General features: G+C 40.9%; 2 protein-coding genes across 2 annotated transcripts; one reads left to right on the forward strand and one right to left on the reverse strand.

Annotated features, from left to right (window-relative positions):
* Positions 1 to 36: 36 nt before the first annotated feature.
* Positions 37 to 11,108, reverse strand: LOC142043709 (bile acid receptor-like). The gene is made up of 11 exons (XM_075055178.1): positions 11,080 to 11,108; positions 6,399 to 6,525; positions 4,828 to 5,193; positions 4,061 to 4,201; positions 3,301 to 3,440; positions 3,107 to 3,211; positions 2,910 to 3,009; positions 1,654 to 1,782; positions 994 to 1,113; positions 456 to 569; positions 37 to 275 (listed from the first exon to the last, which is right to left on the reverse strand). The coding sequence occupies exons 2-11, from the start codon at positions 6,487 to 6,489 to the stop codon at positions 37 to 39; spliced, it is 1,545 nt and encodes a 514-aa protein (XP_074911279.1). The 5' UTR covers positions 6,490 to 6,525; positions 11,080 to 11,108.
* A 9,272-nt stretch (positions 11,109 to 20,380) lies between these two features.
* On the forward strand, positions 20,381 to 25,807 carry SIKE1 (suppressor of IKBKE 1). Its single transcript, XM_075055093.1, is given in 5 exon segments — positions 20,381 to 20,700; positions 20,703 to 20,864; positions 21,435 to 21,577; positions 23,702 to 23,815; positions 24,211 to 25,807. Coding segments are annotated over 5 exon segments (681 nt in total). The 5' UTR covers positions 20,381 to 20,528; the 3' UTR covers positions 24,301 to 25,807.
* The last annotated feature ends 766 nt before the right edge of the window (positions 25,808 to 26,573 follow it).

The raw sequence follows: 26,573 nt of genomic DNA on the forward strand, positions 1-26,573 counted from the left end.
CCAGGGCGCCGCATCGCCGCGAGGGTCGGCCGTCGCCTAGTGCAGATCCCAGATCTCGCAGAGGAGGGAGGTCAGCCTGGGGTCCTTTGTTCGCCATGTCACCAGCACCTCCGCGTGGGTGTGGTTGAGGGTGCGCAGTTCCGTGAGGCGCCCGATAAGGCGGGCGAAATGCTGGGGGTCCTCCGGGTGGTGGATCTTCGAGTACTTGTAGAGAATGCCCAGGAGCGGCTCCTGCAGCTCTTCCACGTGCCGCTTGTTCCTCAGGAGCGGGCGGTCTGCGGGAGAGCGCGGTTAGCGGGCAGGGGCGCTGCGGGGAGCACGCGGGGCGGTTGGGCGGGGCCGGCGGGCGCGGGGCGCTGCCGCCCCCGAGGGCTCGACGGGCGGAGGCGGGCAGCGCCCGGGGCGAGCGGAAGCTCGTTAGAACGCGCCTGACAGCTAGTCGGCTCCCAGTTTACCTGAAAAAAACACAGTTGTTGCCACAAGCAGGGCGTACTCGGTCTCAGTCACTTTCAGTTCCCCCATGCTTCTGTAGAAGTAAAACAGTGCGGTAATGAACTCCTCGGTTATACCTTAAAAATGAAACGAAATAATCAGAATGTTATTTCAATGCAGAAACAAGCACTGCTATTACAAATCATCTTTGTCCAAATCTTAAAAGGCTCCAGGCTGTTCTATTGCGTGAAATAGCAAACATCGTGAAAACAATGTTAATTTCTGAAGTAGCAACAACAGTTGTATTGCAGTTGTACAGTGGAGCTTTTGATATATGTAGCTCAAGGCCTTATCCTAGGATATAAGCAAACATGAACACCACCTCTTCCCTCCATGAGGATGTAACGTTTGTGCACGTAACAAAGCAGCTCCAGGGGAGGCAGAGGAAAAGGAAAAGAGAAGAACAGCAGCCACACCAACGGTGTTGTGCAGTGTGATTAAGAACAGGGTGCCAGCAAAGCAAAAGACTCCCAAGTATTTTGATTTGGAGACCTCTGTTACCTGTGGTAGTAGTGGAAGTTGGACTCTCTTCATTGTGAGACATTTCCATGGAATAAATGTCGTTTTTATCAAGGTTTTGAATGTGACAACATGTCCCATGATCAGAAAGTCTTACATGACCTGGAACAAGACAGATGACGGTTCCCAGCCAAGCTTAATGTGACTTCAAATATTTGTCTGCATCTGCTTTGCAGATATATACCTGAAAATGTGTGAATTTTTCCCAGATCCATGCAGGTAGAAAAAAATTGTTCTTTATGTCATCCAGCACCAAGTTCATTGGTTGCATTATTGTTGGTCAGAGTCTCTTGTGTTAAACTTGACACAATATATAATATGTCATTAATATAGCTAATATTATCCATCCACCCCACAATTTGTGCAAACACTCCAAAATGTTGCTCTTTGTTTGGAACTGATGGGAGGAAAACAGAGATCCAATTAATTTCTTTTTCTTTTTCTTTTTTTTTTAATTTTTTTGTATGCTGTTTGAAAAAAAGGCCTATAGAAGGTATGCAGGCATTACCAGTACTATTCTAAGTACCACTATGCTTGAATAGGAAATTGTTTGAGATTAAGCTAATTAAAACGAATGGAAGTTGTTTCAAAATGGCAGAACCTCCTACTGGTGTTAATATAAAGCTTGTTAGTCAAACTTACTTTCACTTGTTGATGGCTGGCATTCAGTAATCCTTTGGTTATATATTTGGGCTGAACGCAAAAACATCGCCTCAACTGTTGACCCTTTTAGCAGCGCGATCTGATCTTCACTAGCTAAACTTTCAAATCCTGCAGAGAAAGATACATGTTAAGAATCGAGGAAGTCTGTGGCTGCCTTTAAGCCCCTAACATGAGTTGATAAAATGATTTTTTAAATAAATGCCTTTACTGGAAAGGAGGAATCATAGTTAAAAGATGCATGTACCAAAGACTATTGGGATCTTTCTTGCTAGTTTGCAGTTGAGACAAAAACCAAACAAAGTGCAGTTGTCAGTGTCCGGCGTTAGAATGATTCACAGGAAGATACAAGTAAGAATTTTGGGACTAAGCAAGAGTTTATTGAAAACTTCTTCCTAATATCTGATTTATATCACATGACCCAACACCTTATAAATTAGCTACGTTGCTTAGTGACTGTGGATATTCTCCTTATTCACTGATACCTGATCTTTTTTGAAATTGTGTTCATCTTTTGACAAACTCATTATCTGCACTTATAATTCAAAAGCAAAGGAACTTTCTTATTCTTTTCTGAATTCTGATCAAAGAAGGATATGTAACATTAAGAAAATAAACAGCTTATCCATTCTTTCAGATCTGTTCCACAGTAGTGCTAAATTACATCAAATATCTGCTTTAGACATGTTGATTGACTTTTGTCAATAAGTCTTACAAATTAAAGAATAGTGAAAAAATTATCACCCTTCCTATCAAATGTTACTTTGTCAACTTTACACTGAAATGCAGTGAACTTAATTGCATGTTCCCTTGTTCTTGATTAAAGGAAAATACGAATAGGAGCACCTGGCTAAGTCCCTTCTGTGCTTCCTTTTCCTTTGAAGGAACATCTGGTTTTTTCTTTGATGATTATGATAAATTGCAAACAGAACTGGATTTCAGAGAATGTGTTGAAATAGTAATTCACTCTAGATGGTATTTTGAAGTCCATGTACTTTCAGAAAATGTCTCTACTCCATGTCAGAAACGGAAAAGAAATCTAATCATAGCAAGCTTTTGAAGTGAATGCTTCTAACTTGTCTTCATGTTGGAGTTGGAGTTAAAAATAGTCAGCTGAATGAGGGTTTTCTTAAAGCCTGTATTTTTCTCAGATTCATGCCATCAGTATGTTTTCTGCCTCTTAAAAAAAAAAAAAGCATCACACTATTCTGTAATATTTCCCAAAGGAAGAAACTTACCTGGAAGTCTTTTTGTGAAATCCACCAACACTTGTACATGGACAACTGCTGTCTCAGAGAGACGGAGAAAACTTTCCTCAGGACTTGCAGTTTCTTGCAGCTGCATGAAAGAGCATTTAGACATCTGATATAACCAAGATACAATGCTTAGGATAATAATAACTTAGCAATGCAGGCTGATTGTTCTGTATACGTACAAACTTCTTTGCTTCCTCAAGGGGAATTGTGTATTTCTGGTGTGCTGCTACAATGTGGTCAAGAAGCTGATGTTCCCCTGGAGTAAGTTCCATCTTCTCTGGGATCTGTTAAAAAAATAAACCAATAAAGTAACAATGACTTGGGGCAAAAATAAATGACAAAAAGAGATATTTTAAACAGAAAAATATCCCACTTTTCCAGATCTTGTTGTAGATGATACATGCTTACTATTCAGTCCCTCATCTTCCAGTTTTACATTGCAAAGAAAACTGCTTGTCTGTTTGAAATTCTTCCTGAGTCGCTTTGACTTGCACTGTACTTCAGTCAGCAAACCTGCGAGGCATGGAAGCATATATCAATATGTATATTTTCAAATAATTACAATTTAAAATAATCACTTTTATTATTGTTATAGATAACACGAGTCTTGCATCACAGGAGCCATCACCTATAAGAAACTACGCTTCCTAGAGAATATGGCAATGTGTTATTCATTAGGCAAGTTAGTGTTCAGTATTCACCAATGGCCTAAGTGTTTGCAGTCTTTTTATGTTATCGTGCTTGTGGCTCTGTGATATACAAGCGTGAGAATTTTTCATGAAAAACTCTTGTGCTTTTTTTTTTTTCCCCGAACACAAAAGCACATCTGATATGCTTACTGCTGTCCTGTCAAGGTACAGGATATTTAGCTGTCTCTCGTTTGTACTTTCTTTTTTTTCCTCATAATGTCTTTGAACAGCAGTCCTCTTAACTTCAGGAGATACTTCCCAAGCATTGGTGGTTTCTGCAGATGAAGATACTAGAGGTGCTACCGACTCCAAAGTTAAATTTTCCTACAGCTAAATGAAGTTTAGACCAATACCATTTAGCTCTAATGAGGAGAAGGGATTGACTTTGGAAAAGGTTTTATCTGAGTTGATTAGTAAAGTAGCCAGCATGGAAGGAGAACTTACATTCTGCTAGCATTCCCACAGCTTTACACTTCTTCAAGCGACATTCCTGACACTTCCTTCGCATGTACATGTCCATTTCACAATGACCACCATTCTTGCATCGATACACTGCATTTTTGGTTATGCTACGTCGAAAGAAGCCTACAGACAAGGATCAGGTTATGACTGAAGGAATCTAAGGAGCTTTTTCTCATAATGATTTAAAGAATTAAAGTTTCTTTTGGGGTTTTTTGTTTGTTTGTTTGTTTTACAGTGGAAACATTACCTTGATTTTAAGTTTGCTTTTTAACAAGATAGTTATGTCTTGTTCTTTCTGACTAATATTATTGCTGTTTTCCTTACCTGATCAAGACAGCTCCCATACAGCAAGTTAAAATATAAGTAGCAAGCAATTATTACTTGGTTTTATTTTAATAGTAAGTAAAATTAATAACACTGAAGTAAATCTATAATAAATGGTCATGAGACAATCAGCACCTATTTAAACAGACACTATTCTAGTGAATAATCAATGCAATAATGAGAAGCATGAAATGCTTGTATTAAATACACACTATGAAAGCATTTCTTCAAAATATGTTATAAAAATGTGAATCTGGAGCAAGCGTGTTAGATAAAGCGTTCCTTGAATAAATTAAAATCCTCTGTAGAAACGTCAACTTAAAAAATAATGAAATCTGTTTGCGTGAATCACAGTTGTGGAACATTATTTTGAGCACTGTGGGGCCACGGTCCTGGGTAAGACACAGGTCAGCCCGATCTCTCACCTTTACAGCCTTCGCAGGTAAGTGCATTGTAGTGGTAGCCTGAGGCCTTGTCACCGCACACAACACACAGCTCCTCCTGTCCCTTCAGCCTCAAAGAGGAGTGACTTAATCTTGGCCGTTTTAATACTTGGTATCCACCATCATCCATGTGGGGAGCTGTGAAAGGGGGTTTGCTTAATTCACAGCTGCTGATGATACACTGCCCGTCACTGTACTGGGAGTCCAGGCCATATGTGCTGTATTGGGACTGGGAAGGCTGTGACTGTAATACTGGAGGAGGAATTTGAACGGTTGAGTATTGGCAGTAAGGCGCAGTCTGAAAATCGGTGTCTTGCAGCTGGTAGTTGATGTGCTCTGGTAAAACATCTAGATACAGAAGAAATTGAAAATGAAGTAAAAACCTGAGGAGTATCTCGACATCACCTACTTGAAAGTTTTAAAATGTTTTATAGATTAAATATTTAATCATAAATACTAGAGGAACACATTTTCAGAAGGGCAGTCTGACACATTCTTTTTAAATGTACTACCTGTAGTGTTCTTAAGTAAAATCTTAGATGTGGTAAAAATGGCGTGGTAACAGTTTGGGCAATGTCATGTGGGAGCTGCTGGATCCTTATTAGTACGTAATTGAACATCACTTGCCAACTGACGATATAGCTACCCTTAGTTTTTACACTTAGAGGTTGTTTTTATTAGTTGTCCACTAATAATACAGAAGAATATTTTCCCATAAGTAAGTGAATTTGTTAATGAGTGAAGTGTTTGTTATTGATACATATTTCAGGCATAATTTTGAAAATGTTGCCCAAGAGTCTGACAGAGATGGTCCAGAAATTATAAGGTGGTAAAAATTACTGTGACAGGAGTCTTAAAGTTGAAATTCAGTAGAGTAAAAAGCAGAGGCTTGTTTTATTTAGTATTTTTCCACATATAATCCTTTATAGTTATGAAGTGTTATTTTATCGAAATGTAGGTACAGAATTATGAAGAGACCTTCTTCCTGCCTTCCTGTTTGTAGAATTTTAATTTTATCCAGCCTCCCTTAAATGTACACAGCTGTACTGAAGAAAGCTTGTGCAACATCAAAACATGCATCATGTTTCATTCTTCCTTTGGGATTGTTCAAATCTCTGTAAAAACAAATTGGAAAGGTTTTTTTTTAAGCAGTTTGGAGGTCTTTTTCTTAATGGGCCTTGGGTCCTGCTCTTACTCATCCAGAATCAAATTAGTTATTGCAATTATATAAGATATAGAATAACAACTTTCTATTTATAATGTATCTGGAATACTGTAATAAAACCTGTATCTTCTTCATGCAAGTCAAAGGGAGACAGCACCAGTAATGTTTATATGAAATGATAGGTAAGCATAATCCCATTGTGTACAAAAATCTGGATGAGAACATGCTAGTATATTTCAATGCACTTTCAGGATTGGCTTGATATTCAAATGTGTAGCTTCTAAGAGCTTGTAAAAGTAAACTAAAATGAAGAAAATAATGGGAATTCTTACAGATGCTCATTTTACTGTGCTGCTTTTTCATAATGTAAAAGTTTTGCTTTACTCACCATAATACTGTATGGGCTCAGGAAGACAATACCCATCAGGTACAGTGACAAATGTATTTGCCATATTCTGTTCCCAACTGCACTGTTTCATTCAATTTGTTCTGTGATAGACTGTTAAGAAGGCAACCTAGAGAAGTAGAAAAGAGAAACATCATGTGAGAAAGAATTGCTGGGTAGGTTTAGCTACAGAGCTAAAACCAGAAGACTCCAGAGCATGGAACAGTTTGCAGATCATAAGAAAATCAGAGGTATGTGCGAAGTTACATAATACTTTCAATGAGGTTGCAAAACATTTGATTGTCCTAATAGTACGGATTCAGGATAGAGTCCATTCCTAAGTGTCCAAGTTATATTTAGAACTGTTTTGCTCCAAATTTTACACAAAACCATGTGTGGGAATCAGACTAATCATTGGTAAATTGTCTAGTTAAGGAAGAGATTAAAAGCTTCACTGGATAGAAAAAAACTCCTTTCAGAAAGAGGGCATTTGCACTAATGTGGATGTGGTGGATGTTATGTTTCAGCACAAAGATGGGCTTCATGAATTTGCTTCATTCCATTTTTATGCAGATTTCAAGCAAGTAAATATAGGAAAATAGCCAGGAAAGGCCAGCATAGAATACCTCTTCTTCCCCATGTAAATACTCTTTTATGCAATAAAGTCAGCTTTGCCTCACTTAAGCGCTGCCTAACTTACATTAGGTTCCAGATTTAAGACCCTGTATTCCTTTAAGAGTACAAAGCATCCTGTGAAGACCAAAAAAATCAGTATCTCATATACGATGTATTGCCCTCTGTTTTCCCTGTCCCTTGATTACTGAAGGAGCCTGGGCTCCTGGTTGGATGCTTTGATATTCACCGTAACAAAGTGTACTGAGAGCTCACAGTGACACAGTTGGTGCAGAATAGCTATTGTGCTTTAAGTTCAAAACTTATCTTATTTTTCAGTAATTTGACTTTACAGAGAGGTTGTGAAAAAGTGTGTTCTAAAAATACTTGCAAGAGTTTTAGGGGAAAAAAAGAATGTCTATATGGACACTAGCATGAGCTGGGTTTGAGTTTATGTGTGTGTATAGACAGTCTCTGGTATTGCTTAGCAATCATGTGGTAATGGAGTAGTTGTTAGAGAAATAAGTAGGAAATCTTTTCCTTGCCCCATTGTCCCTCTGCATGTGTGGAATGTATGAGAGCGTCACTGGTTAAAAGTATGTTGTATCTGATGCCCATTGAGTAAGGACTTTACAAGACAGTTTGCCAGTGAACTATTCATAGGCTTTCCCTGAGCAGACGGGAAGGACAGAAAAGATGAAAAAGGCAAGTATTTGGAAAGTATAGCAAATCAAACTCCTATGTGTGCAATGGGATTCTCTGTATATGCCTCTTGCAGAATTTACAGCAAATTGGATTTAAAGATCTTCTTTAAAGACTCACACATTGGGTTTTGTGCAATACCTATACCTAGCTACAGCTGAGAAAATGGATCTATGATTTCAGGGAACCTGAACTGAAGTCATGTTGTGAAAGACACACGTCCCTTCCCCCCAAACTGGACATATCTTTGGAACTGAACACTTTCTCTTCATGTTGTCAGCAGAAGGTGAAAAGATGCAGTGAGGCTGGAATGCTGATTTTTTTTTTTGTTATCTCTGCTAGTAAATATTTATTTGAGAGCGAAATGACTCACTGAATCATGAGGTCTTTATCAGTTAGATCAATTTGGCCTGGGCAAAGTCCACATTTTTCCCCAAAAAATGTGTATTTGCTGAAGAAATGTGTTTCTGGATTCCAGTAGTTTCTTCAAAGAAAAATAATAGAAGAACAGAAGCTAAAATAAAATTACACTGACCCAGTCTGATAAAAATACTATGTTGGGAGTATGAAGTACATATTACCAAATGCAAGGTCGTCAGTTGATTAAACGTTCTAAATCTTGGAAGCAGACTTTCATTAGGCAAAGTTTCCTCAACTTAGGTATTGTATGAGAATGGATTTGAGGATTTAGCCCTTCTTACTGATTTTTATGGCTAATAAAACTTACCAGTTGCAACCACAGAATTCCCAGCCTAGAATGAGACTTTGTAAATTGAAACTCTTAAATTAAGAGAATGTTATGACAGTATTAATAGTAAATCCTGTTGTTATTTGAGGAATGCTATACTGTCTTGAAATGAGACTTAATGGTCATGCCTGTGCATAAATGTTAACTGTTTCATTTTCTGACACTGGAGAATTTAGCATTAACAAGCTTGTTCTTCTGACATAAAATAGCATTGGGCTTTTTGAAACAAATAATGTAAAGAACAGAATAAGAAATATAAGGAAGGAACTTAATTTTCTAGGGCAGGAAAGTTTTGATTATTTATAAGATTGACTGTTGTAGTCATGTTTAACAACCTTTGTCTCGCCCTATATATATGAGTCAGTCAGCAGTAGGGAAGCCTCTTCCAAACTTCTGGAGATGCTGAAAGTTTGTGATGCATTATATGCTGGTCTCTCAAAAGTTCAGTAGCCCAAACTCATCTCCCACACCTCATGGGAGTGAACCATGACCTAAAGGACACTTCTTCAGCCCACACATACATTCATTAACCCTTTACTATGCAAGCAAGTCAATTCTGCACACACATAAAGCTTAGCTACACACTGTGAAGCTGTGGAATCCTTGATGGAAAGTAGCATACATGCCCATTTGTAATTTTCAAAACATAACTTGGACAAAGTTTAAATAAGATTGGAGTAAGAGCTTTGGGTGTTTGGGGCACTTATAGTCATGCCATTCCCAAACCAAAATATTTTGTGCCCATTTTTCTCTTTTCTGTGTACTCAAAATATAGCCATATGTTTTGTGTATGTGTGCTTTAAAAAGGAAGCAAAAAAAAAAGAAATATATTCCTAGAGATGATGCATAAAGGTCTTTAGCCTAAAAAGTGGAAATAACTGAAAACAGAAGGAGGTGAATTTTTTAATAACTTGTTTCATAGAATCACAAGGAGTAACACAGTTAGGATGAAAGTCTTCAGTCCTTAGTCAGGCATACTGACCTGAAAGAAAATGTCATCTGCATAAAGGCACATGCTGTTCCCTGCTTTTCCTTCTTCTCGGTTACTTCTGAGGTGCTATTTCTGCTGGGTATTTTCATGTGTGAAATCCTCATCATTGGGGGTGGGGGTAGTGTTTGTTTGGTTTTAATTTTAAAAGCCTCTATAAGCAGGAGATTTTAATAATTTTTTTTTCCCCCCAGATGATGTGACCTAGACTCTAGGTTGCTTAAGCACGCTTGAAAATGTTGCGCTTTTACAGGCTTGTTTTTTACAGTAATTGGTCTTCTGAACTAATAATGTTCAATAGAAACCGGAATGTATGTTGATTCAAGGGGTTGGTTATCCATCTAGTAAAGAAATTCAGCAACATTCAGTTTTTAGTCCTAACTGAAAGACTTCAGTTTATCAAAGATGGAAGCCGTTAAAGAAAAAAAGAAGCCATTGAGAAAAGTAAAGTAGAATCACAAACTAGTCGCTTAATAGAATGTACACATTCAGACTAGAATACATACTGTACATCTATTTATTGTTATTTATGGTAAAATATGTTGGTTTTATCATTTCTATTGCTATAAAATACCATATCATAAAGTAACATATCCTCAACTTATATTATCAATTTTATTAAGATGCAAAACATACTTCTTGTAGAAGAGGCTCCAGGGAACTCTTTAGGAGGTATGTATTGGCAATACTTTAACTGCTATTGTAAATATTTTGACAGTTGAGTCATAGGGAAATTTCTTGTTTATGGGGAATTTTAGGAACTCAAGCTGAAGGTCTTTAACATTTATTTAACACACCTTGTGGCATGTTAATGATCATGTAGTGGAACTAGATACCACATTTCAATCTCAGTGTTAATTGCTGTACTGTTTTTGCTTCTGGAAAGCATAGCTTAATTTTTTAATTTGTGAAATTTAAACCAAAAACCAAAAAAAATTTTAATTGAGCACAATCAGTGGCAACTGTGTGTGATGGCAGGTGATATAGTCAGTTTCACTCATGTAATTCTGGAATGATTTTGCAGGGGAAGTTGTAGGATCACTTGATTAATCCTGTATGCAGCTTATATGCATTATTAAGGTTTTATCTGTTTCTCCCAGTTTTAATGTGCCAGGAAGCTCCCCAAAGCTGCTGTTCAAAGAAACCCCACTTCTCATTAAATGTGTTCCTTCCTTTTCATATAATAACCATAACAGGAATTGGCTTATTTCACTAATGGACTGTGTTGCAATTATCTTGAAATCTTCTTTTGGAATTGTTACCCCATGAATAATTACTTCAAAGGTATAATTTTTATACATTGTAAAATGAGAGGTTAGAGATGGTTTGAAACTTACAGTTTTACAGGTACTTTGGGGAAGGGAAGGAAATAATTGAATTTAAAAGTCATTTTACTTCACTCTGTATATCAAATGAAGTACTGTTGGAACAAATTCCTGGCAGTAGGATACCAAATTTAAGTAAAAGTGCATGTTTTCTATTTTCATTTAGTCAGCCATTTAAAAAGAAAGAAAAAAAAAAGCGGGGAAGAAAAAAGCCCAATGCCTGAAATATTTTCATATGGCAAATTGATTTATGGCTAGAGCAACAACTTATAATCCCAGAGCATTCAGAGAAGTAAATGAAATACTTACAGTAGTTCCAGAGAGTTTCTTGCTTCCAGAGTTGTGTCCGCTGGGCTGTAGCGCTGATCCTAGCTCTGAGTCCAGCTGGAGCAAACTGGGCCTTTTCCCTATTTATCAGTTTCTGTGCATACACTAGGCTCCAGACACTCTGCAGAGCAATGCTATGGCTCTGAGACACAAACTTCCCACACAGCCTTTTCTGGGGTCGAAGCAAGGGCAGCTGCAAGTCCACATAAATCAAATAATAACTGGGTCATCAGGGACAGAGGCCATGGGGACCCTCACGTCACTGTTTCCCAGAGTTCTCCCTGTCTGATTACTGAATATTCTGCTTTCTTGGTAAAATTTGAAATTCTCACGTTTTCATTGCTTAACATTGACGTGTGTGAGTGTTAATGGATAATGTTCATTTCCTGGGCAGAGAAAATGCTGCAATAGTATTAGTTGGAGATGCCTACACGACATAATAATTGAATTTGGAAACACCTGATTAGGCCAGTATCTCCAAACACAAAACACTTACCTTGTTCTTCCTGTTCTAATTCTGACATACCTATGTTGATGCAGCACACACAGGGCTCATGCATGCCCCCATAACAGCCACTAATTTTGCAAAATTTCATTCTTAAAAAAAACAAGTTACTTCCATTATTAATAATTTCTAATACATTAATCATTACAATTGGAGGTTTTCATCATTTCCTAGATACAAGATGTGATCTTTTGGATAGGGCATTTTCTTGTTAGGTATCTTGTCATTACAGTTGCTCCCTAACATGATGCACAGCAGGTTGCAAACATACTGACTCCAGGAGGAGGTCACTTTTCTTCTGCGTAAGAGAAATTCTCAGTTTACTTCAGGAGAAACTGGTTCTGTTGTATATGTCATGGAATTAGATGGCAAAGGGAAAAACTCATTTCCTGTTGGTTATCTTACTGCAAAGTCACTTAAAATAGTCTTAGGGACAATAGGTTTTCATGGATCTGTGGCACAATACACAGCAAACAGACATTTCCCTGCAAAGGAGAGTTATATTTGTATTTCATAGGCTCCAGAGAAGAGCATGCTACTTACTTCCAGGTAGCCTGGCACCGTTTAGGAATCTGTTAAGTCTTTGGAGGTGGAATGGTTGAGTCTGGCTTTGAAGAACAAAAAAGATTGACTCACAGATGTTATTTGAGCATCTTATGGGTTTTTTTTGAGCTTTCAAATGCTCTGCATTGATAGTGTGTGGTGACAGAGGGCTGGAATGCATAGATGATGCAGTAGAGACAAAGATAATGATCTTGCAAGTTTACTAAGTTGTCAAAACTTCAGTGATAAAAATGAAGAATTTACAGTTGTTAGAACTAAGTTTTTTTTCATAGCAGTATCTCTTCCACATATACCATTGGCTTTTTCATCCAGCTGTTCAGCCTTTCTCATGAAAGCTGGAAAAAACAAGCAGAGGTTTGTGAAATACTGCCTTTAGCTTTTAAATACTACTGACTTTTTTAGTACTTCTTCTGATAGAAAAGACCTTACTTGTAAGCTGTTCAAATGTACCTATGGGACATGAGTATTTAAAGCCTATTGACTTCGGGAAACTTAAGTCTGAAGCCCAGGTTTTTAGAAGGTATCTAATACTCATTCTGTTCAGTGTAAACCTAGTGGATTCAGAGTAAATTCAATTTCTAAAATAAGTATGTAAGAACCTAAAACTTAGTCGTAGTAGAAATTAACTGCAGTGCCACATTAAGTATTAGCCCATGGTCATTTATTCTAACCCACATGCTATCTTCATAGCTGTGGTAATAAAACTCTTTTGCATAGTCATGCAATGATTCAGACCAGGTGACTGGTCCATGTTAGATACATATATTTACTTTCTTTTAACAGATCACTTCTCCTATTCAAAGCTTAGGGTGACAGTAAAAATGAGAGACCTGAGAGCCCACTTGAGTCACATAAAGAACTGCTGCAAAGAAGAGGAAAATAAATTGTTTTCCATGCTTGTAAAGAATCAAGAAATAAGCTTATTTAGGAGTAACAAAGATTTAAATTAGATACTAGAGAAAGCAATTACAGTGGTAAAAATGGCACTGGAATAAGTTGCCTGTACAATCTTCATCACTGGATGTTTTGAAGATCAGTTTGGGCAACCAGATATTTATTGTTCTGACTTATTTTGATCTGTAAAGGAGAAGAAAGGACTCTTGAGATCTCTTCCAACTCTATTTTCTGTTGTTTTTCCTTACATATGTCAGTTTTGTAGAACACTGATAGACTCTGATCAGTAACATGCCTAGTGCCATTTTCATGTGCAAAGGACCGTTTTAATGGGCAAAGGAAATAACTTTAAGCATGCTTTAGTAGAGGTGGTTAAACAAAATGTTATTTATAGATACTGCCTGAAAATATTAGCTGAACAAGTTCATGTCACGAGCCAAAATCTAGAAGTGCCACTGAAGTGGAGAGTAAGAGACACACTTGTTTTCCATAGAAAATAATTAGATCTGATGACATCAGTCTGACCTGAACACCTTGCATTGCACAGCTTTTGCAGCCTCATTTCCATCATTAGTGTAAACTATGAGCTTCTGTGCAATCTTATCTACACAGAATGTCTGCCTTTATGCAGTTAGGTCTAAGAATTTGATGAGTGCTGAAACTGCAGATCAAGAAAGAGCTTCCCTAGATCGCTATCTGTTGAGAGGATTAATTTTCAAACTACGCAGAATTCTTTGTTCATCTGAACTAGAGATTCTAGATCTCTGTAATTTGTTTGGTATCCAAATAGTTAAAGGAAATCATATCTACTCCAGCTGGATCTTCTCTACATAACTGACCCATTTGGCTTGATCTGGTATTGGATTGTTTACGTAACTTCAGTAATTAACCACTATCAGCCTCATTAATGAAACATAAACCACCTCTTCTGCTCATTTATAAAGCATTTGTCAAACAAAACTTAAAGGGCAGAATCTCAGCAAAGTAACAGTCCTTCAAAAGCTACTGAGACTCTGACTACAAGTCATTATGGTCACTTTGTTGTTTTTCAGTAAAAATGAAACAGAAGTGATGGCATGGTCTATTGCTCTTGGCTAACTTTTCACAAAAACATCTGAGATCTGTCACATGAGGGCAATGATGCCTGGCCAACTATTTTGGCCATTTCAGTACAAAATACTGATGTTCCAGCTCATTACTGTAAATCATTAAATGATGAAAGCAAGAGTCAAATACTAAACAACTGGGAGCCTTTGGAAAACTAATTGCTAATTACAGTAATTGTTGTTATATGTGAGTTAAAGGTTATATTGAAATATAGATTATTTCATTATAGAATTAAGTCTCTCCTGTTAGTAAACTGTTCTGAAGAATATTAAAGAAAGTCGAGTATTAACAATACAGCTTATGTATTAAAATGATGTAACTTAATCTTCACCTATTTTTGTTTTAGAGAAATAAAATGTTTTAGAGCATAAAATACACTGGCAGACAAATACATGCCGAAAAATGTGTGTTCTGAGAGCTACTTGCATTTACAGTTTGTTAAGGAACTCATGACAAAACTGCAAGCTTTCTGTTCACCCTCTCTTCTGGATTATTTCTTAATCTTCTGCACTGTTAGGATTTTCTGCATGGCATGGATGAACCTAAGCCCTGGGTGAGAAACAGCGCAAAGCCTTGTGACTAGCACTTTTGCATGTTGGCCTATCTTGCACTCCTGACTCTCAACAGAGAGAAAGATTTAATTTGAATAGGATGCATATCTGTTGTATGTGGTGGTTTTGATTGTCGGATCACATGTTCCAAGATAGTATCAGGTCCAGAAGCTACAGTAGTAGGAAATTGTCCCTTGTTGTATTCAGCACATTCACCAACAATTTGGATGCAAAACTTGAGGACAGGCAAATGAAGCCTGTGTGGGAACGGTACTAAACTGTATATAGGCATCAGTGACGAGGAGGGTTGCAAAGAACAGAAGAGGCATGGGAGTGTCTGTCAAAGATGACTTTGTTTGGTTTATGTTGTTATTTGCCTAAAATGTAATTCACCTTGAATCTTGAGAAACGTGCTTGTTTTGTTGTCATTATTTGCCTATTTTGCCTGCAGCAGAGAGAGAACCGTGGTTGGTTCACTTGAAACGTTAAGAATGTGAGTGTAGTAGGTCAGGGACTATCTTTTTCTGCATACATGCATGGCTTCTGTTGGATGGGGCCCCAGCCAGCCTGAAGTGCTTAAGATCCAATGTAATACTTCTACTGATGAAACAAAACATAAAAAAAGATGCTGTTTGTACTACAAGTTCACCCAGTACTTCCCCCCCCCCCCTTCTGTAGGTTTTAAACATGTACTCATTTTTGTAGCTTCAAGCAACAAGGTTTGTGTGTCATTTCCTTTGAGCACTGGTTTGCAAAACTTTTATCTTCCCTACATGTGGCTTTTTAAAGCAGTACAGTTATTTGCAAAAAATAGAGAAATAGTCTTTACAGAGAAAAACTGTATGTTTCAGCAGAGGAATGAGAGTGAGACTAGCCAGGGAAATTTCATCAGGCAGCACCTTTCAACCTGAATTTATATAGTGTTCAAATAGGAAATTATTCAACTATTCTTCCCAAAGGGGTGACAGGGGGATCTATGCAGTGAACAGCTCCCATTTAGCATTGTAGAGCATGAGTTCATTCAGGTGGTTTAGTGTTAGGTAATATAGATACTCTTCTGTTTTGCATCAAATATATCAGACAAATCATCATAGTCAAATTAGAAGAGAAATAATTCAGGAGAAGATGAAAGTTCTCATTAAGTTCTTAAATGTTTTCATGGGATGAAATAATGGGAGACCATATCAGATCAGTGAGGAAAACCAATTTTGATCTTTTTAAGACTTATTTTTTTTCTTAATCATGAAGTTGTTAGGTTCACTATGCATTTGCTTACAGGCGTTTCACGCATCTTGAAGAGCTAAACACTTGACTTAGGTTAAATTTTAATGCAAGAGCCAAACTGCTTTAAACTTACTTGAAAATCTCAAAACACCCTACAAAATGTTCTTGTTTCTTCTGTGCATTCTCTTAAGCTTGGTATGCAGGGCAGTCTCACTACCTTAAGGCAGAACAGTACTAATAAGCCCATCCATTCAACACCAACAAAATGTATGGGTGTCCTTACATCTCCACAGGTCAATACCCTGTGCCAGATCTATGTGTTTCCCCTTGGCAGGAAGACCAGGACTTGTCAATAAAATGCTCCAGTGCATCAATATTCAGCAAGGCACAATGTGGAAGAAAGTAAAGATACCAACTAAAGCTTGATTACAATCTCCTGCAATGATCTCAGAATTGATAGTTCATAGAGAATACTGGTAAATGTAACCTTAAGCATTGAGATTCTTAAATGACTGTACTTCTTCGTAGGTACAGCAAAGAGAAGCCAAGTCCTGGACCTGATTTCCATAAAGCAGAATATCTTGACACTCTGTATTAAGCATTACAAAATAATTGTTGTGGAATCCCTTGGTCAGCATTTTATCAGCGGTGGAGTCTTGCTGGTGAGAGACTGAAATAGCTGGTTATATCCATTTATCAATGATAATGTTTTCTCTTTTTTCCAGCCTGGATTCCATCTTAAGGACATTTGTTTTAATAGTAAAAAGAGTATTAGACTCATAAGTGTGAGTGCTGCGGTGCAATGGGTGACTCTCCAAGATTTATCAAAGCAGGATAATTAAGATGAACAATACGACCGCATTTCTCGCTAATAACTTTTGTCACAGAATGACTCCGTTTCATGCAACAGTAATCCACCTTGAAGTATAGGCTACGAAGTGCAAGAAGAGGATTCACTTGGCCTCCTGGTTTGCGAGTCTCTGCGCTACAGATTTTGTTGAGGGCAATACCAGTGAAACTGTGACAGTAGCTGATGATTGTGTTAATACCATCACTTAATTTTAAAAGCGAGCAGTCAAAAAGCGTTGGGGTGTGTGGTGTGAGAGAGGTCTGTTTTGCTTTTTAAACAAGCTGTAGCTGCTGAAATATGTGTCTGTTAGACACCAAGTTTTTCCAGGAAGGACTCGTAGTGGAAATAAGAAATGTCACCTTTAACTTTTGAAAAGCTAGTGTCTGCTGCATTACTATGTGAGGCTTGTGCTTTGAGAGACTTAGCCAAAATTTTTCAGGCTGTGCTGACCACGCTTACAATTAACACGATTTTGCCCAAAACCCAAGAATTATTCTAGAAACTTGTCCTTTATTCTTTTATCTACTTCCAGCATTTAGATGCCACTCGATCTGTCACAGATGTTACCATTTTCTACCAGTCAATTCCTCTGTGCATTATTATCCATCATTTACTCCACTGCCAGTTTCTGGCTGAGTTACGGGCATTACCTGGTGCACATTGTTTTAACATGGTCAGTACTGATGCCTGAAACAGATACTATGTTGTGCTCAGGATTCTGTGCTGTATCTGTTACCAATCTCTTCAACTTTTTCTGTGCTTTTGGTCTGTCTAGATTTCTTTTCTTTTTTATTTTCCCACTATGAGCAAGAACCTCCTCAGCTATATTCTGAAATGCTATGTATTTATTCCATCACAGAAATACTATTTATGATTTTTCAAAGATGGCCTAGAAATGGTTTTGGTTCTGTAGCAGCTTTGCTGTTTTGGAGAGCCTCAATATGCTTCTATCTAGCGTATACTTTTCCTGCTAGAACAAATCCATGTTCTGTTTGACAAAATACAGCCATGTGGTTAAGAGTTATTAAAAGCATTAAAGCATTAACCTCTGTAACCTCATTTTTCACTTTGTACACATACATAAGTGTTTAATCGAATTGAAGTTAAACACTAAAAAGTTTGAGAGGCCAAATTTATACATTCTCTTCAGTTTATGCAGAATTGATGTGATAAGCCAAAGGAATTACAAGACACCACTACTCAGAAAATGCTCATCCGCTGATTTGTTTAAGCTCTCTTGCTACATACTAGAAGTTTTGGTGACAAGCATTCCCAGCATTTAAATCAAGGAGCTTTGTCCTACTGGGATCCGATCTGCGTCCTGGCGCCACACTAGCTTATTCTACTGTCCTTTGGAAGTTGAACAAATGATTCTGTGTCAAAAGATCTGCTGGAGAGGGGGTGAGCCACATCCTTGAGTGAGAACACAAGACTAAGCGCTGTGTGCCGGTAGTATCATAGACTCCTATCTTCTTCTCATTCTGCAATTTTATTTCAAGCAGCCAGAATCCCACAGAGGGACTGCACGGATCCTGAAATGAAATTCTGATACAGCACTGCTGGCCCTCATCTCCCTTGCTTGTCTCTACTTGGCATGAAAAGGCCAGGATGTTATCTCTGAAGCCAGAGAAAAGTGAGTGTTAAATCATAAGTATAAACGCAAGGAAAAGAACAGGCCAGAGATTCAGACGTACCAGTGCAGATTCTGCTGAGGTGTAGTGATCCTTCACACTGCACAAACAGGTAGTTCCTTTAGCTGACTTCCTAGTAGATCTGAATTGCAATTTCCAGTGCTGCGTTTCTAAATGACTCATTGAGTGCCTCTGTGCTGTAAAGCTGAATTAAGTGGAACCTCAGAGATTGCATGTTTGATTTTGCAGAACTTCCTTAGGTTGAATGAAGTGAAAAAACAGGAAGATACTGAACTGGTACACATATACCATTCCATGTAGCTGTATCAGGCCTACTCCTGTGTGGCTGCTCAAAGGCTCTGCAAAAGTTAATGTACTGGCAGAGGCTTTAAAGGCAGCCACACAGTTTGGAGTATGAGCAGAGAGAAGCAACAGTAGGTGCTGAACCGCACAGGTAGGGTCATTTGAGGATATAACAGTGGGGACAGACAGCAGAACAGGGGGAAAAGGCATTGGCTACAACTTAGGGATGTCATGTCTGTCTTAGGACAGGGCAATCTTTTGCCAACTTGTTCCGTAACCAGGATGGTAAAGACTAATATTTGTCAGTTTTCCAAATGTTCATGAATCACCCATTATGAAAAAGGAATTCTGATAATGAGTTGTCTTAACTTTTTAGTATTCTCCAATAAGAAGAAAAATAAGGAAGGACCAGAAGGTAAAATGTGCTCTAAATCATGTTCTAGACCTTTAGTTCCACAGACGTTACTATAAAGCAGCATTACATTTCCCAAATTTGCAAAATGTATCTCATACTTTACTCAGTAATCCAATTCTGATGAAATACTCCAAATGCAGCTGCTTACTCTATTCTCTTCTGGATTGTATGAATGTTTTTAAATTGTTGCTTATATAGAATTATCTTATGCAGCACTTCTGCACTAGGGTTGATTATCTCTGGGATCACGAAGAAACATTTATCTTATAAAGCATCCCAGATTTTTCCTATGTGTCTGTCTGAATGGGGATTTAAACTTGAAAGATGACCCAAGTCAAAGGGAGTCCTGTTAAAACATTATTGTTGAAAACATTATTAATAAAGTTGGTAATAGTAAATAAAAAAGCTTTGTGGCATGAAGTTAAGCAAAGCATCAAGGACATCAGAGATCACTAACAGTAGCTTCAGTTAGCAAATAAATATCAAAGCAGCAAGTCAGCATTACAAAGCTTGTTATTTTAACTTGAGTAGAGGATGTTTACTGTTGAAGGGGACAAACAAGAATATTAGATAAGATGACAGCTCAACAGATCTCAGCCCAGAATTTATCGCACGCTGTTTAAGGGAGTATTTTAAAAGATAACCAGAAGCCCCTCGGGTCAAGGATCTATGCCCTTCTGCAAACAGACTGCGCCGCACAGAGCAGCGTTCGTTTGAACCGGAGGCTTTCCACCTGGGCTTCCCCCGAGAGAGCCCGGGCACGGAGCACGAACCTTTGTGCGCGTACGAGTTCTGGCTCAGAAAGAACGCGCAGCGCCAGGCTGCCGCCAGTGACTGCACGCCCAAGGGCCGAGGACGTCACCTGATGCGGACTACCGCAGTTTCCCGGGAGGGGAGGGGATGGTCTCCCCTCCCCGCAAAGCCACCCAACGCCACGAAAAAGCACGAGGGCTCCCAGTGCTCCCCTGGACACGGCGCGGTTAGCCAGGGCCCTGCCGGCTCCGGGAAGCGGCGGGCAGCCCGCCCCGCCCCGCCCCGCCGGGCCGCCTGCCCCGCCCCGCCCCGCCCCTCCCGCTGGCCGCGGGGCCGGGGCGCCGCTGGCGCCCGCGCTCCGCCAGGCGGCCCCTCGCGCGCCGCTGGAGCGGCGCTCGAGCGCCGGCCCGCGCCTGCGCACGGGCGGCGCGAGGGCCGCGGCCGGAAGCGGTGAGGGGCGTGCGTAAGCGGGCGCGCGGCGTCCCCGGCCCGCGGGCTCGCGTCTGCCCGCGCCCGGCGGCGGCGAAGGCGGCGGCCAGGGGCGGGCGGGCGCCGCCGGTGCGGAGCTGCGCGGCCGGGCATGGGGCCTCCGCCGCCGCGGAGGTGAGGAGCGCTGCTCGCCTCGGCGCCCGCCATGACCTGCACCATCGAGAAGATCCTGACGGACGCGAAGACGCTGCTGGAGCGGCTGAAGGAGCACGACACCGCCGCCGAGTCGCTCATCGACCAGTCCGCCGTCCTACACCAGCGCGTGGCCGCCATGAGAGAGGCGGGCGCGGCGTGGGCCGAGAAGGTGAGGGCGGGCGGCGGGCGGGCCGGCGCGCGGGCGGCGAGGCGGCCGGACCGACAGCCGTGTCTCAGCAGGGCCAGGGCGCCGCGGCGGAGCGGGCCGACCCGTCCCGGCTGCGGCCGCACGTGCTCCTGTCCCAGGAGAACACGCAGATCCGCGACCTGCAGCAGGAGAACAGGGGTGAGCCTGCCCCCCGCGGCGACCGAGCTGGGGGGGGGCGGCCTGCCGGCGGGGCCCCGGGGCGCTGGTGGGGCGGGGACTTGGGGTGTCGGTGTTGGCGGAGGGGTGGGGGAGCCGGAGGGGATGTTGGCGGAGGGTGTTGGGAGGCCCCGGGGCCGTGCTGGGCGGTGCACTGGGGGAAATCGAGGGGGGGTGGGGGGAGTGCTGGGGGGGTGTGTGCAGAGGGGCTCCCGGGGGGGCGTGCTGGGGGAGGCTGCGCGCTTCGTGGCGGGAGGGGGCTCGGGGTGGGGGGGCCGAGCCGGGGAACGCATCTGTTTTGCTTCTGTCAGAGTCGCAGGGTGCCTCGGTGTGGAAGCGGCTGCCGGCGTCGGGATGGTTTCTGGGCTAGCCGAGAGGTCCGGACAGCCAGCCGCCCCGGGCCGGAGTCCCAGGGCTGCGCTGTCAAGGGGAGTGAGTGGTGGGGTAGCACGAATCGAGCGAGCAGCTGGTACCGAGTACCTCTGGGCACCTGCTGTCATTGCCGTGAAAAATTCCATGTAGTTTGTGGCAATGACGTACTGTATTTTGCAGAGCTATGGATCTCACTGGAGGAGCACCAAGATGCGTTAGAGCTTATCATGAGCAAATACAGAAAGCAGATGTTACAGCTTTTGCAAGGGAGAAAAGGTGAAGATGCTGAACCAGTGTTGAAAGTTCATCAGGCTAATTCTTTGGTAAGGTGGGATGGAGACAGAAGGGGGGCTTAAGACCCCTGTTCCCTGTCTCTCGCTTGCTTTCATACAACCTTGGTTTCCATTCATGGAACATGTGCTCCAAAATACATTTTCTGAAACTCTTGTCTCTCTTTGCTGGTATTTTTTTTCTCTGTTCCTTTTACAGCACACAGGTTGTAACAGTTATCACAGAGGACGCTGAAAAGCATAACCCTTTCACAGCCCAGGTGAAAGCTTGTTCTTTATTCACTAGGTGGTGAATTCCCTGGGTTAAGCTTAATGTACATGATTCTCTACAGTAAAGTCAAAGACATCAAAGTTATTACTGTTCCCGTTCAGTAATTGTAACGAAGGGAGAAGAACCTCCTAAATCTCTGTGAGCTGCAATATGCTTAATTCTTAAGAAATCATCACTCCCAGATGTTTTTAAATCCGGATACTCTGTGCAGTGGCCTAAAAGGGTCCCTTTGTCCGTGTTTGTTGCAGTGACTTTGGAACTCTAAGGTGTGGCTACTGATAACTGCCACCTGTTTTATGTTTAGGTGTCTAATAACAATATAATAATAACAACATTAAATCTCTATTTAAGTCTTATGAATTAAGCTAGGCTTTTGTTAAGATGCATTTTTATGTGATTAGAGAACAGCAAGCTGGTTCAACCTAATGACAACTCCTATCTTGTTTTTTTAATTGGAATTGGAGCCAGCCTAATTCTTTGCACATGTCTCTTTGCGCTGATATGTGGCAACTCATTAGTCCTCTGTTTTGTGTTGCTTCAGTTCTCTGAAGTTAGGTAGTGTAGCAATGTCTTGCTTCCAGTGCTTGCTTAGGTACATTAATCGCTCCGTTTATCAAGACTTGACGTTTGAACAAAACTTCTAATATTTTCCTCTGGCACTGCTTTTGCTCCATTTTAATGGCATGGAAATGCAGAGCTGAAAAGGCTCTGGAGAAACCTTTGATGGAATGTACCTAGACTATCTTGATATCTAGGCAAAATCTTCTGTACTTCAGATTAACTCCATGAGTTTTTTCTCCTACCCACCACTTGGAGAACAGTAACGGCCTTTAAATATCTTTTAAAGAGCTATATTCTTATTATAACCATCTTTCTGTTTAGAAGAAAAAAAAAAAATCATTCTTCTCAGATTAAATCTTTCTTGTTCTTCCCGCTCTCTCCTAGATGCTCTAATTTGTTCACATATTTTCTGAATAATGGTATTCAAAACTGAATTCCCTGCTCTGGTGATACATTTATCTTCCAGAGGCAGTGGAATACCTACTGACACTTAGAGAAAAGAAACTTCACCCTATAACATTATCTCATATTCCCCAAAGTGCTTTGTGATAACCTCATATGTTTATGTTATGTTAAAATGCTTCAAAAGCTTCCAAATTCTTATCTTGCTACTTGTTGCCAATTACTGACATTTTTGTGTTTGCACATTTGAGTTGCTCTCTGAATACTGTATTTTGAAATGGAATGCTCTTCAAACAGGAGTTGTTGCTACATTACATGTTGGAATTTTTCAGTGTTCATTATATGTGCATTTCTGAGCTTCAACAAAATGCATCTTCCACCAAAGGATTAGAGCTGTATCTAGACAGATTCTGTAAAAACTGCCTCAGGAGGTTCTGGTCTTAACTTATTTTAGTTTTCCTGGCTTGGCTTCCTTCAGAGATGAGGCTCTTTACTTCACACTGTTAATTAGTCTTGAAACCTCATTTGCTTTTGTATTTGGCATTCTTACCAATTCAGGGTCAGGCTTTCCTAATGAAGCAATATAAAATTTGCTGCATACTAACCATATTCACATGAACCTGAGTCTGTTGTCTCAGTCCTTGTCACACTTGAAATTACTTCCATTTTAGTAAGTAAGGTACCTTATTCTATTCACTGTTTTCATTGATGACTCCTGATAATGGATGATAAGGTACGTGTTTTCATCTTTAAATATTATACAAATTAGAGAGGATTGCAAGCACTTGGGAGGAAAGGATTAAAATTCAAAACAGGGAAATAATCCAAAATCAAGAAAATGAAAGTAATTTTTTTAGAAGAGAGAAATCATTACTGCTGCTTTTGCCTGAACATATTGAATATATCATTTTTATGTCTTTCAGGAAATTGAAAGTCAAATAGACAGAATATGTGAGATGGGAGAGGTGATGAGAAAAGCTATGCAAGTCGATGATGATCAGTTCTTTAAAGTTCAGGAGAAACTAGCTCAGTTGGAGGTAAGAACAGATACGATTGCTAAGGTTAGATCAAGCTTTGGGTGTCTCTAGACTTACTTTGGACTTTCTATGTTTGTGTCCAGGATTTATAACAGTCAAAAATTTGGGGGTGGGCTCAGGAAATGCAGAACATGATCTGTTTTATTTTCAGGTTCTTGATGTTTGTATTATATATATGAAGCCAGAAGCAAAAGATAAGCTTTAAATGATGTGGTTCTCCTCTTGCTAGCACTGTATTAATGCTTATGTTACAAAACCAGTGTTTTATTGAGCTGTGAAGGAGCAGGACTATTTAAAGATTATGGTCCTTTAATTGTGAATTAGCTCACTTCTATTATAGTCCTTTAATTGTGAATTAGCTCATTTCTATTTCAGCAAAAATATTGATTTTGCAGCTTGAAAACAAAGAGCTGCGTGAACTATTGTCAATCAGCAAAGAATCTTTTGAGGTGGGGAGAGAAGATCTGCCTGACTGTGAAGCTTAGGTCACAAAATAACCGTATCTCCAAATCTTGACTTCAGAGACTTATGAAACTACCCTACAAGGATGGGTTTTGATCTGTTCTTTCAGGTGTTTCCTTGTATGTTCATCTTTCAAAATGCGTGGGCTGTTTTCTCTGCATTTTTCTGAAATTACATACTGTTGATGGCAAAGGCTTGCATCACTGCTCCGTCTTGGTAATTGCAGCATACAGATGCTTAACAATGAAGTATTTGATGTGTACTCCCTTGTGATAGTTTATTTTTTCTCCCGTTTGTTATTTTTTGTGAGCTTTAGTTAATACTTTCAGCTGTGCAGATGGCACTTAAATCTACCTTGTCAGTAGCTAGAGAACATAGTACAGGTTGTGATTATTTTATTTGATAGGAGTAAGAGGTTATTCGAAAACTACATTGTAAATGGTAGGTAACACATTTTGCTCTGCCTGCACAAAGCACGCAGGCAGGCAGAGCTTTTGTTTTGATTTGAAGAGCTAACACTCAGTATTGGGCTGGGTTAACATTGTTACTTGGACAACTGCTTAGAAGCAGATCAAGAGAACAGCATATAGCCGGTAGAGCGCTTGAAGTAGTAACTCATATAAGGAGCACACTTTACCTTGATTTAGGGGTGAAAATCAGAGTGGATGACCCTTTCTGACACCTGTGCGTTTTTGAAGGATGTTGCGTATCCGACTAGTTTCTTTTCTTATGGGTAGACCTGTTCTGGCTTTAGCAAAGCTCCAAGGTATGTGGACACTGGCTAGCTCTGATCTAAAGGCAGTGCACTCAAACCCTGCACAGGACACAGCGCTTTCAGATCAAAGCTCTTGGGCCTCCCACCACTTTGGACTTCAGGAAGAGTGAACCGAGGTCTGCCTCAAAACTAAACCAAAACCAACCATGTAGACAGGTTTTTAATGTTACATCACAGGTAAGTCTAGTAACAGATGTTACGTAGTTACTGCAGCACCCTATATGGAGTGAAATTACGAATTGCAGCGTTGTAGGAATTTATCAATATTGCAATATTTTTATTGATGTTTTTATATAAAGATTTCTTACCTGTGATCAAGGAATGATCCTCCAAGAACAGTAAACATCTCATTTCCAATATTAGTTTAAATATTATGCCGCTTTTTCCTAAGTGAGAATTTTGATAGATGCAGAAAGTGATTTACGTTCCTGTGCTTATTAAGAGATATTTTCTTGGAACCATTTGGAATATTCAGCAAGATTGTTTGGTAGATATAAGGGATTTCTGTACAGGAGTATTCTTGTATACAATCCTTTTCTATGAGAAGCCATTTAAGAGGGAATAAAAAAAACCCAGTGGGGCAGTATTTTCTCAGGTGTATTGTTTTGTGGATCCTGGGGATAATTCCATCCGTTCTGCATGTCCCCAAGCCTCTTGCACTCCCTCCCATTTTTGCTTTGCCTGAATGAAATAATACTACAGTGACCAAAAATGTTGCATTTTATCTCTTTTAAATTAACATCATCTGCAATGCCTGTGGCGACACGTTTCTTTTTACCTTCGTTATCCTAGTGCAGGTTAACATTCCTCTAATTGACTAGTTGCTGTGCAGCCTGAAAAAATGGGCACTAAATAGCAGTCGCTTCGACTGATGAGTTTATTATTAATTAGCAGTGGGCTGTAATTAGCAGGGAAAGCTGATGTATGTTCCCTTGGCTGCTGTCCTGTTCTGGGTCCGTGACCGTCTCCGGTTCTGCCGGGTGACTGCTGAAGAACTTGCTCCGCTCACCTGGAACCGAGCGTTCACCTGACTCTGCCCGGCCTTGAAATCCAGGCACAGAGCCGCTTCCCTCTTGCTCCAGCGGGGTGCGGCCTTAGGTACCGGCAAGCAGTGCTGCTCTGCCTGCCTTCCCTCCGACGGGGAGCGGGGTTGGGGGCGAGGGAGGCGGCCGGCCGCACGGAGCCTGCCCGCGCGCGGCACCGGCGGAGCCGCCGTCGCCCCGCGCCTCGGCAGCCGGGCGGTGGCGGCAGCCGGGCGGTGGCAGCAGCCGCCGCTCTGCGCCGTCGCTCGCTCGCCCGCCCGTGGGGCCGCGCTCGGGGCTCCGCAGCGTTTGCCCGAGGGCCGCGGCCGCGCCGGTAAGGCGGCCCGGCCTCCGCTTCCCGCGCCCTCGCGGGGCGGAGCGGGCGCAGGAGGGGCCGCGCGGCGGCAGCCACCGCTTCGCGCCGGCGGGGAGAGCCGCGCGCGCGCCCCCGCCCCCGGCCAGGCGCGCGTGCGCGCCGCGCAGCCACTGGGGTCCTCTG

The sequence above is a fragment of the Buteo buteo genome, chromosome 23, assembly GCF_964188355.1.
Source record: "Buteo buteo chromosome 23, bButBut1.hap1.1, whole genome shotgun sequence".
NCBI lineage: Eukaryota > Metazoa > Chordata > Aves > Accipitriformes > Accipitridae > Buteo > Buteo buteo.